This window comes from Rhinolophus ferrumequinum, chromosome 25 (genome assembly GCF_004115265.2).
Source record: "Rhinolophus ferrumequinum isolate MPI-CBG mRhiFer1 chromosome 25, mRhiFer1_v1.p, whole genome shotgun sequence".
Lineage (NCBI taxonomy): Eukaryota > Metazoa > Chordata > Mammalia > Chiroptera > Rhinolophidae > Rhinolophus > Rhinolophus ferrumequinum.
In genome coordinates this window covers 37,426,889-37,439,850 of record NC_046308.1, presented here as the reverse complement: position 1 = coordinate 37,439,850, position 12,962 = coordinate 37,426,889, and the positions used below count along the sequence as shown (strand labels likewise).

Sequence of the window (12,962 nt, the reverse complement as noted above, 5' to 3'; positions counted from 1 at the left end):
TAAAATGATTTGTGCCACCAACACATCACTCACATCACTCCACAACCAAGATGACACATGTGGTCCTCTAAATGTTCCACCAGGAGGTGTTTTGGGGGCAGCTAACTAAGAAAGGGGCTTTCAGCACCGATGGAGGAGTTGAGACACATGAGGTCACAGAGCTACTGCCTCTCCCCCTTCAAAAGAAACCACTCTGCTCCATTTATTTCAGAATCTAGAGGAAGTTGACAAAGTGTGACAGCAGCACAGCACAATATGTGGTGGAGAGTTTGCAGCTTGCTGGCTTGGTTCCCCTTACGAGGTAAGGACTTAGAGCTAATGTTTTTTGATGCTCAGTTGACCTAATGTTTTGCCAAATCTACCAGTTAGTCAACTGCATTCTCAGAAGACCTACTATAGAAGACAATCCAGATAAATTTGTTAATTTCCAAGCCACGCCAAAATTACACAGGGATGTTACTGCCTCTATTTAATCTCTTGGTCAATTGCTAAAGGGTATAAAAATGATCATTGTGTGTCTCTGTGGGATCTGTGATATGGTAAAATCTAACAAGCTTACTGGATCTGTCTTTTAAGAGATATCAGTTGAAAGAACGTCTGTTTTGGATCTTAAAAACTTCATGATGTATAAACCTTAGTCACATAATTTAATTTATCTGAAACTCAATTTCTATGTCTGGAAATGAAAATGATAACAATGTTTCATCTATAAAACTCCCCGGATTGTTATAAGGCTCAAATTTCAAATGTGAAAACACTTTACAAATGACAAAGCATTATACAACTCTTAAATAGTTCAGAGATAATAATGAGTCCAATGCAAATTTTGTGCTTATTTCTTAAGAATGAGTTATATTTGCATTTTATTATAATTTTCAAATTTGATTTTTGATTTTTAATTCTAATGTAGTATTATGGAAATTAAAGAAATAGTCAGTTACCTATTAAGCGCAGGTCAAATTATTCCCCCAAAGTGGGGGCAGGTTATAGATGTCCCTGAAGTTCTGATTGCAACTTGTATCAGATTCTTGCAGAAGAAACCACAAATAAACATACTGCTTACTTGTTGTGTGTTTGTTTCCAAATATAAAACCTGGAGTTAAGGCACTTATACTTCTAAATCTGCACTTACCAAATAACTGCATCTGAAAGATGCTATTTTTAAAAAAAATAGATTTCCTATTTTACATGGTACTTCAATTTTTTATTTTATACACTTCAATTGATGCTTTCTTTTTTGGTCCCTGTACATTGAGACACTTTATAAGTATTCAATTTTGGTAATAAATAATACTAATTTCTTAGTATTATAAGTGGCTTAAAGAACAGCAAAGACATCACAAAAACACATTTAGAGCACTTTCAGTTATTTCAAAGCTTGAAACCTTTAACTGATCTTAACTTTTGCAGGACTCGAGTTATTATCTCATAAAAATACCTCACACAAAAAAGTTTTTAAACAAAAACAGCAATAACCACGTCTTACGGTAAACCTAAGACGAGTCTTTTAGAATATATTCAAATATTATTTAGAAAGACAAGAGATAAATATATTTGTTGTGCAATGCACAGTGCTGGGTACTTTGTGGTAAGCACATTTAATTCTAGCAAAGATACTTAGGTAGGTATTACCATCCCTAATTTACATATAAGAAAATTGAGGTTAAAAGAAGGTAGATAACCTGCCCAAGTTTTCACAGCTAGTAAATAACAACATAAACATCACTGTGCAAAGCACATACCAAAAGTATTATCACATGATACTTTTAACTAATGTATGTGCGTGTGCGTGTGTATGTGTGTGTGTGTACCGGGTTGTGATCAAAAATGTGTTTCCTAATGTGAATAAAAAGTTAGAGAGCCACCAATTTACACAATTTTTAAGATTTATTATTGAAAAATCCCGGTGTGAAAACTCATCCGAAGGGCCGCACAGAGGGCTTCTAGGCTCGATTGTCTTTGAGTGCCCATGGCCCACTCAGATCTAATCTAGCTCAGGCCCTTCAGAGTCTACAATAAGAAAGGAGCTGAGCATGTTGCTTTCTTATCAGTAAAAAGGCAGTAAGTCATCAACTTTGGCACCACTGTAAATTATCAGCTGTTTTTAGCTAATTGAATTATGGGGAAATCACTACCTTCTTCTACTACGCAATTTCTAAGGCTGCCCAAAATGTATAGACCAGAAAAGTCCCATAATCTTGGAGTCTGCATTCTTTTCAAGGCTACTATTGGCGTAAATAGCTACTAAGATGGATAGAACACAATAAGAACGAAGAATTTTTCAAAATTCATTCCATTGACCTATATTGTGGTTGATGAAAATCCGCCAGTTTGCACCCTTTATTCTAGTTATTTAGTGGAGGTTAGGAAGCCGAAAATGTAAACAGTTACAAATTGAGTAGAGTCCTGTTGATTCTTTCTTTGATCAGTAAAGAGTCACATGTTTGTTGGCACATATTTGAGCCAATTTCTTTAAAGCTATACTGGAAATAATTTGATTTTGACAAAGATTAATTTTCACACTTGTAGTTTTCCCTATTGAGTCTACCTAAACAGTAATAATAATTCTTTTTTGTAATGATCTGAATGGAAGCACATTTTATCTGCTGCTTCATAGTAGTCATGTAAATAAAGCTCTGTTTTGAGAATTAACTCATTGTGTGGCTCTGGTTTTAACTCATATTTAGTCTTTATTATTCAACATAACGATTACAAAGTTGGACTCTTATTAAAATATTTATTTCTGAATATATGCACTTATTCATGTTTAACCATTAATTCAACCAATACTTAAAATCTTACTTTGTGCTAGGCCCCAGTAATATAAAATGAATGAATGGCAAACAACTTTTCCAAGAGGAGTTTCTAATCTATCCACAGAAACATATTTGTAACCAAATAATTATAAAGTATTGTGCTAAGTACTATAATAGATGTCTGTTGAAAGCTTTTGGGTATCCTGAGGAGAGAGTACTAGGTAATTAATTGTTGGGAGGACTGAGCCTAAAGACTGGTTGGGCAGGTTCGACAAAAGTGATGTAATTTGAGTTGAGTCTTGAAGGACATAAGAAAGGCATTCTAGGCCAAGAGAACAGCATGGACCAAAACAAAGTATGTTCTTGAGCCTTGAGCTTTCTGAAAACAGTAAATGGCTATTTGCGTGGAACATCTGGAAGGGAGTATCAACAAATGGTACTGGAGAAGATAGGTGTCAAGTTACCTGGAATTTTGGCCTGATTCTTAAAAGCAACAGGAGCCTTAAGAAATATTCTAATGAAGGAATACACATGATCAAGTTTATGCTTTTAAAATGTAATTCTAGAAGATGATGAGGAGGATAAATTAGAGGGAGGAGAGACTAAAAGGATGTTATTGCAATAATCCAAGAAAGAAAAATGGATACCTCAACTAAGGCAGTAATAGTAGCTAAAAACAGAGGAACAAATTGATTAAAGAGATGTTTTGGAGAGAGAAGAGACTAGGGTGTCTCTCAAATATCTGGTATGCAATGGCTGGTGTGACATTAATGAATACAAGGAAACACGAGCAGAGCAGGTGATAATGTGTATTAGGTATGTGTGAAGCATAGGGAGCCATAGAAATGATGAGTTCCAATTGGACATGTCTAGTTTAGGGTCCCTGCAGAACAGACTTGCTCTATTTGGGAGTTTTTAAATTTATCATATGCAATAATTTGGGCTACTAAGGTAAGAAAATGAAAGTATACTTTATTCTTTCTTCAGTCTACTGTCATGACCTTTATTAAAGGTGGAGATCACACACTGCAACTCCCAAAACCTTGGGAAAAACCAAGGAATCTTAAGACCATCACAGGTTTTATTTATGTGTGTTTTTGTAGGTGGCCGTGACTGCTGCTTGCCCTTTTGCTTGAGGGTTGGTCACATGTACTTTGGTGTGAAGACGTTCCACTGATAGGACAATTAGTTCATGGAGTTGGGGGTGGAGTTGATGAAGGTCACAGGTTCCGTTTCCGTATATAAACCAGTCACAATTAATAGCCCTAAACTCAACGAACAGCCTCTTAATACATGCTATGCATGAATGGATGAATCCAGTTATGGACGTAATGACCAAGCCCAGAAGTGTCACTCAGTGAACATGACCTACCAGTGGTTAGTGGTGACGTCCCAGGAGAGACCCCACAGTCATTCATTGCCAAGGTCTGTATATTCAGTAGTTTGGAGCCGCACAGAGCTAATTTGCTAGGGGGGAACGCTGAAGCCCAGATGGGGAGAATTAAGGAGTAGGCACAAAGCACTCAGCATCTATAGAAGAAAGGCTAAGGGTAAATAGGATATACATGTTTTTAAAGCCTGCAGGGGAGGAAGTGGTGAGCAAAGAAAAAAACCCACACCTCACCCCTCTGAGAAAGAAGGTGAAAGTTTGACTCCAAACTTAGGGGAACAGTAATTTAAAAGAAGAGTTCCAATTTAGTTTTTCAGTGGCAATAAGAGGATCATGGCAACTGTTCCTTAGGAAATGTGCCATGAAAACTTAGGTACAGCTATCCTCTTCGTCCACCCTTTAACATGACCTAGACACATTGAAGAATATTTTTAAGCACTATAGCTGAGGCAGTGTGAGTCTGTGGCTTCTCATTTGGGCTATTCTTCCTTTCTACAATGATTTCCTGTCTCTAAATAAAACATGGGGTCTACATGATAACACTGAAAGACAAATAGGCCTGTACAGCCAAAAGCAAGGCTTGAAGCAAAGAGTAGAGAAAACTACTAATATTTTGTGCCTTAAACACAGCCTTTTCCATCTGAAACTTAGGCATCTATAGCTGTGGTCAGTTTGATATTTAATTCTGATATTTAATTCTCAACAGCAAGAGCAAATACTAATCTTAGAAGATACAATTCTTTAGTACATGCCAAAAAGCCATACTATATTTCATTACAATTTTTAAGACATTGTAAAAATTAAATGATGTAATTTAATTAATAAGCATGTATCCCGAGGAAAAGACAATGATATATACATTTTTCAAATGGGAGACGTTTATTTAAAAACAGGCTACCAGATAAATCTTGCCAATCCCTTCTCCCAAAATGCAGGCTCCCTGTCTAGACAATCATTTTACCAAAGGGAAGAACATTGGCGAAATTTCTAAGTTTCAACTTCTGGGCCAAAGGACGGAATCAGGGCATGTTACTTTATTCTATCATTGATTCAATGTAGTAACTTCTCTTCTGTCTCTCAATATTCTTATTAACAACAAGAGAGCAAAGATATCCTTCCACTGCGTACATTTTAGTGTCATCATGAAAGCTGGCATTAAACCATTACTTTTCAAGCTCACACTGTGATAGTTTCTTTAAAAATGAATTTTAGAGAAATATAAAACATAGTCACTGCCCTCTAGAAACTTCAATCTGCAAGATAATGCACAAAAACTAGAATAAAGCAAGAATCATAATGGAATGGTTATGTCACAATGGAAGTTAGACGGTACTAGATTCAAAGTCTTGGCTCAGATGCTGCTTAACCTTATAAGAAATTCCATTGTCATTTCAAGCGTTTCTAATAATACCTTTATTTGTCAATTATGGGTTGATTTTCTAGATGAGAATATTTCCAAATGACCCAATATAAGCAGAATTCTGACGTTATGCCTCAATACTTTTTTGAAAACACTATCTCTTTTTATTGACTCTTTGTTGTCCATTGTACCATTGGCTGACCATATGGACATTTTTCCATTAGAACTCCAGCAAACTGTTTTCCCATGAAAGTCAGAATGAATACAATACAGTAATTCTGGGTTACTATGCCATAGGCTAGACGGAAATTAATGACCTAGGAATGGAACAAACTAAAAAGTCTGCACCAATTAATTTCCAAAACTCTCCAAAGCACTTTTCCTAATACTTGAAATTTATCACAAGGAAATAAACTCTCTTCTTGTTTCTTTCCTTTTTTAAAGTTTAAATAAGCAGTACATGCATTACATTTGCTATTCATAATTTCTAACCCAACAGTATTCTTATGTTTATGGACGTATTTTCATTGATAAGAACTGTCATCCTCAAAAAAAATTTTTTTAATTTAAAACTTGAAGAAATGATGAACAGCAATATATGTACGAAATCAGCAGTAAAGCCAATTTATTTTTCTATCAATTTCCTTTTTGGGGAGGATAATTTTACAGGTGTTTAGATCCAATTATTTGCCATTCTCAAGGGATCGTGATTTGGGGAAATTAGACTCTCACGTTGGCCCAAGTTTACCTGGAGAAAGTGCTGCTGTAGAATATTAAATTGGAAGAGATCTGAGAACATCCTTCCCCTGCTCTTCTGCAGGTGGGACTTAACAACTTCCCATGAAGGGCAGTGCCATAATTCACAAGGGCATCATGGGTTATAGTATTCTATCTATAACATTCTATCTTAGAAACCTAGACACCTAAGTTGTCCTTAAAGGCACAAGTCCCTCATTTTATAAACCGAAGCTAGAAAGGCTGATGTTTCTGGGGTTTCATCATTTAGAGAGTCCAACCAAATCACATGGGCATGGACTTTTTTTTTTTTAATTTATTGGGGTGACAATTATTAGTAAAATTACATAGATTTCAGGTGTACAATTCTGCATTACATCATCTATAAATCCCATTGTGTGTTCACCACCCGGAGTCAGTTCTCCTTCCATCACCATATATTTGATCCCCCTTACCCTCATCTGCCACCTCCCACCCCCCTTACCCTCTGGTAACCACTGAACTATTGTCTGTGTCTATGAGTTCTTGCTTCTCATTTGTTTGTCTTGTTCTTTTGTTGTTTTTGGTTTATATACCACATATCAGTGAAATCATATGGTTCTCTGCTTTTTCTGTCTGACTAATTTCACTTAGTATTATACTCTCAAGATCCATCCATGTTGTCACGAATGTTCCTATATCATCTTTTCTTACCACCGAATAATATTCCATTGTGTATATATACCACAACTTCTTTATCCATTCATCTATCGAAGGACATTTTGGTTGTTTCCACGTCTTGGCCACCGTAAACAAAGCTGCAATGAACATTGGAGCACACGTGTCTTTATGTGTAGATGTTTTCAGATTTTTTGGGTAGATAACCAGGAAAGAGATTGCTGGGTCATATGGTAATTCTATTCGTAATTTTTTGAGGAACCTCCACACTGCCTTCCATAATGGCTGCACCAGTCTGCACTCCCACCAACAGTGTCTGAGGGTTCCTTTTTCTCCACAGCCTCTCCAACACTTGTTACTATTTGTCTTGTTGATGATAGCCATTCTGACTGGGGTGAGGTGATATCTTATTGTGGTTTTTATTTGCATTTCTCTGATGATTAGTGATGTTGAGCATTTTTTCATATGTCTATTGGGCATGGACTTTTTAACCCACATACCTGGTACAGATCCCAGCTCTAGGACCTGTGTGACCTTTAGCTTCTACTCCCTATTTGGCTCCATAGAGTGAGCCAAACAATTCTTCCTTTGTAAGGGTAGTTTCAAAGTTAAATTAAATATAGGTAACATGACCTGATACAGTTCCTGGCATATGAGAGAGCAAGTGCCCAAAAGATGTTGTTCAACTTTCCCCCTTTTTTCCTATCAAAACCTCACCCCTTCGTTCTGTCTGCCTTCAAGAGATGCCTTTACTGCTCCAACACACAGTGCCCACTCCTTTCCTCACATTTTTTTTTGTAGTGACTTATGATTTGTTTCTATAAGAAACGTGTAATAAATGGTCAAATAAATGAACGAGGTTGGGCTGAGACTAAGTCCCTGCCTCAGCTCAGGATTGGTGTGGCTTGTGCCACTCTGACTGTCCCCAATTCTCTTCCCCTGCAGACGCCTTTCTGACTAACCACACAGAAACCATCACTGTGGAGGAAGGCCAGATGCTCACTCTGAAGTGTGTTGTTTCTCAGGCGAAGACTGCCTCCCTGCAGTGGCTGGCCCCATCTGGGTTCACCATTTTTTTAAATGAGCATCCTGGTAAGTGAAATAAATTGCCACCAGACCTCAACCTAAGGGATTTTTCAGACAGAGAGGTTGGTGGGACAAAAAGCCAGCATGAGTCACCCAAGTGGTGGGCTTGGCTCTACCTACTGTTACTGGTGAATTACACCCAACAGCCTGTTATTTTACACCTGGCTAGTTTTTTTTGACAGGAAATCTGAAATGGAAATCCCACCAGAATAGCTGGTAAAGGGGGCTCAAATTACAAAGCATGTTTCCATGCTCCCACCTCACCCCCATGTCACTGTTTGAGTCTCAGTGACAATGTAACAGCTAGCAGCACTATGATAAAGAGGAGGCCAACTGATTTTGGGCCCTTGTGCTCCATATCTGGAGCCAGCTGCTTCATTTTCCATATGAGCAATCCAAAATCACATCCCGAAGCTAGCTTCCAGGTATCTCCTCTTCTCCTATCAGGCTTAACATAAAATGAAGATCACTGAGCATAGGAATTGACAGGACACTTTACTTTAGAAAGGAAGGCAGTCATTCCTCTCTTCACAAACACATATTAAGTGAGTCCTAGATGACTGAGATGGAAAAGGGTTCTTTTATTTTTTTTAAGTTTCATTGATATTACTGACATATAACATTATATTAATTTAAGGTATGTAACATACGGATTTGATATATGGATATATTTGAAATAATTACCACAATAAGTTTAGTTAACATCCATTACCTCATCATGTAGTTACAATCTTTTTCCTCACAGGATTTGTAAAAGTCTATTTAATTCATCTCATTGGGCAGGATTTTACTAAACCTTCCCCTTCATAATGAGATCTTTTTATATTTGCATTTAATATTCCTAACTGCCACATACTTGGAAAAATCTCCAAAACAGCTAATTTTATTCTGCTTTGTCAAAGCAAAACCTCTAAAAAAACATTATTTAATATTGATATATTAGGTGCAAAATCAGTAAATATAGTTATTTCAAACTAAATCAACTATTAATACTAGATTCCAACAGAATAAGTAGATACTAATTATTAAAAGTTCTGAAAGAAAAACTTTAAGTAGAGATAATTCTGTTATATAATGCTTTCTGTCATTTTGTTTGGGATTTTGTTAAACATGGAGGAGATTCTTAAATGTCTACAGAATGCCTTGATCTGGCTCAGTGGTTCCCAAGCAAGGATAATGTTTGCCATCTAAGGGACATTTGGCAATACCTAGAGATAGTTTTGGTTGATACAACTGGAGAAAGACGAGGTGGGGGGTGGGGAGGTTCTGGCATCTAGTGAGTAAGGAGGCCAGGATGCTGTTAAACATCTTACAATGCACAGAATACCCCTCACAACAAAGAATTATGGGCTCAAATGTCAGTAGTGCTGAGGTTGAGAATTCCTCAGCTCTAGTTCATGTAACATCAGTGAACCAGGACACACAACCAATGCTCCAGATGAGAAAAAAACTTCCTTGGTCAGCCATTCAAACTTTAACTACTATTAGGTTTATTTGTATTATAAATCTTAATAGAAAAATAAAAGGAAAGGAAGAAGGAAGGAAGGAAGAAAAGAAGGAAGGAAGGAGAGGAAGGAAAGGAGGAGGGAAGGAAGGAGGGAAGGAAGGAAGGAAAGAAGGAAGGAAGGAAAGAAAGAAGACAAAACTACTCATTTCAGAAGCCTCTGATCAGCTAAAGGACTTTTGTCCATCCCAGGTCAATATAAAAAAGGAACACATACTATCGGTTGAAACTCTCCGGAGCTTGCTTCTTCCCCCCACCCGCCTGTTAGCTAAACACCTGGAAGGACTAAGTCATAATCTTTGGGGAACTTCAAATAATAATGAACATTTAATTTTCCAGTCAAGATGGCAGAATAGGTAAACGCTGTGCTTGCCTCCTTTCTTTCATGACCACATCAAAATTACAACTAAATGACAAAACAACCATCATTGAGAATAGCCTGAAGTTTAGCTGAACAAAAGTCCTACAACTAAGGACATAGAAAAGAAGCCACCTTGAGACTGGTAGGAGGGGAAGAGGCACAGAATGGACTGGTCCCATACTCGTGTGTGACCATTAAAAATTGAGCGGGATATCTTGGCTGTGAATGTCCCACTCAGAGGAGTCAGGGGTCCCAGCCCCACACCAGGCTCCGCAGCCCAGGGTTCCATTGCCAGGAAAAGAAGTCCCCACAACTTCTGGCTGTGAAAACCAGTGGAGATTGTAGATGAGACAAAGGGCTGCTGGAGTCCCAGGCATTTCTCTTGAAGGGCTGCAGACAGACTTACTGACAGACTCACTTACTCTGAGCTCCAGCTCTGGGCAGCAGCCTGAAAGGTGCCATATGGGGAGGAACTGAATTGTCTGGCTACAGGGCGAGGACTAGAGTGGCAGCTTTCTCCCAATAGAACTGTTGGCAGAATTTATTGTTTCTTTGTTGAGCCCTCCCCACTGCTGGATGCAGGTGACTGCCATATCTGAGTCTCCATCAACCTGGCTAGCACTGTTGATCTTGCCCTGGTAATCCTGCCTCATCCAACTGGTGGACCTACCCAAGCCACATCCAGTGGTTTTTCCATAACAATGGCTTGTTTTGGCTCAAGCTGCATACTTTCTTAAAATATCTGACAGCTTTACAAATCCCAAATAAGCAGCATCTGGCCCCAGTGTTCCCTATACCTCTTGCTGAGCAGCCCCAAGCTAGGCAGCCAGGCTTGCTTGGTTCATGGCTAAGCCTCTCTCAGGTACTTCCAAGCCTGGTGCAGGTGGCTGCCATCTGAGGATTGTTTGTGGCTCATACCAGGTGGGTCCAGGCAGGGTACAGCCTGCAGCTGAACTTGGCTGCCTCAGGACTTCCCTCACAGGAAGTCCTGGGACTGGCACAACTGGTGGCTGGCTTTGGACCAAGCTGGAGGACCACTTGGCCTTCTCCAAGGGTGACACACACAAAAGACAGACTGGGAAGGCACCAGAGTCCCGCTAAAGTGAATCCTGCTCTGTAGGGTCAGCCTGTACACAATAGCTCTTCCACTCTAGTCATGAAAAGTCCTCACAACCAATCAGGCCAAGGGTCAATCCCTCCCATTGACATGTAAACAGCAACCAATACTCAACTACAAGAGGAAGATATACAAAACCAACACACGGGACACACCTGTAGCAACAGGCTCAGGTGACCAAGGGAGACTGCGCGACTGGTTCCCACAGGACAACTACTACAAAAGGCCACTCTACTAAGACAGAGAAGCATAGCAGCCCTACCTAATACATAGATGCAAACACAGAGAGGCAGCCAAAATAAGGAGATGAGAAACATGTCACAAATGGAAGAACAGAAAAATGCTCCAGAAAAAGAAAACTAAACAAAATGGAGGTAAGCAATCTACCAGACATAGAGTTCAAAACACTGGTTATAAAGATGCAAAATGAACTTAGGGGAAGAGTAGATGAACTCAGTGAGAACTTTAACAAAGAGATAGGAAACATAAAAATGAAAACAGAAAACATAATAAAGAACCAGTCAGAAATAAAGACTACAATATTAGAGGAAATCAACAGAGGATTAGATGAAGCAGAGGATCAAGTCAGTGATTTAGAAGTTAAGGTAACAGAAATACCCAACCAGAACAGAAAAAAGCATCCAAAAAATGAAAATAGTGGCCTCTGGGACAACATCAAGCATACCAACATTCGCATCATAGAGGTACCAAAAGGAAAAGAGAGACAGCAAGAAATTGAAAACCTATTTGAAGAAATAATGACAGGAAACTTCTCTAAATGGCAAAGGAAAGAGTCATACAAGCCTAGGGAGTGAAGAGAATCCCAAACAAGAGGAACTCAAAGAGGCCCACACCAAGACATATCATAATTAAAATGCCAAAGGTTAAAAACAAAGAGAGAAGCTAGTTAGTTACCTACAAGAGAGCCCCCATAAGACTGTCAGTTGATTTCTCAACAGAAACTTAGCAGGCCAGAAAGGATTGGCAGGAAATATTCAAAGTGATGAAAAGCAAGGACCTACAATCAAGACTACTCTATCAGCAAAGCTATCATTTAGACCGAAAGGACAGATAAAGAGCTTCCCGGTAAGAAAAAGCTAAAGGAGTTAATCACCACCAAACCAATATTAAGAAATGTTAGTAGGACTCCTTTAAGAAGAAGAAGAAAAAACAATGATTAAAAAATATGAGTAATAAAATAACTATATATCTATCAATAGTTACTTTCAATGTAAATAGATTAAATGCTCCAATCAAAAGATAGGGTGGCTGAATGGATAAGAAAACAAGACCCTTACATATGCTGCCTACAAGACACACTTAAGATTGAAATATACACATTTCATGAAAATAGAATCAAACAAACAGCTGGGGTAGCCAAATTTATACCAGACAAAATAGACTTTAAAACAAAGGCTAAAACAAGAGACAAGGACCCAGTAATCTTACTCTGGGTATTTATCTGAAGAAACCCAAAACATTACTTCAAAGGGACATGTACATCCATGTGTTCATTACATCATTGTTTACAATGGCCAAGATATGGAGGCAACCTTGCTGTCCATCAGTGGAAGAATGGATAAAGAAGAGGTGGTACATACATATAATGGAATATTACTCAGCCATATAAAAGAATGAAATCTTGCCATCTTCAACAACATGGATGAACCTACATGATATTGTGCTGAGTGGAATAAGTCAGGCAGAGAAAGATAAATTCCATACGATTCCACTTATATGTGGAATCTAAAGAAGAAGATAAATGAACAAACAAAACAGAAACAAACTCATAGATATAGAGAACAGTTTGAAGGCTGCTAGTTGGGAGGGGTGTTAGGGAAGTGAGTGAAAAAAGTGAAGGGATTAAGAAGTACAAATTGGTAGTTACAAAATAGTCATGGGGATGTAAAAATAGTCATGGTGTCATGTAGGTACCAGACTTAGCAGGATGATCACCTTGTAAGTTATATAAATGTCTAATCACTATGCTGTAGAT

At 38.3% G+C, this 12,962-nt stretch overlaps 1 protein-coding gene across 1 annotated transcript in view; it reads left to right on the top strand.

Annotated features, from left to right (window-relative positions):
* The first annotated feature begins 231 nt into the window (after positions 1-231).
* Positions 232-12,962, top strand: part of CRTAM (cytotoxic and regulatory T cell molecule) — a 40,520-nt gene continuing 27,789 nt past the window's right edge. Inside the window, exons 1-2 of the mRNA XM_033097856.1 lie at positions 232-301; positions 7,844-7,990. Of these exons, the coding sequence (XP_032953747.1) occupies positions 256-301; positions 7,844-7,990 (193 nt within the window). The 5' untranslated portion in view covers positions 232-255. The remainder of the gene's footprint in view (positions 302-7,843; positions 7,991-12,962) is intronic.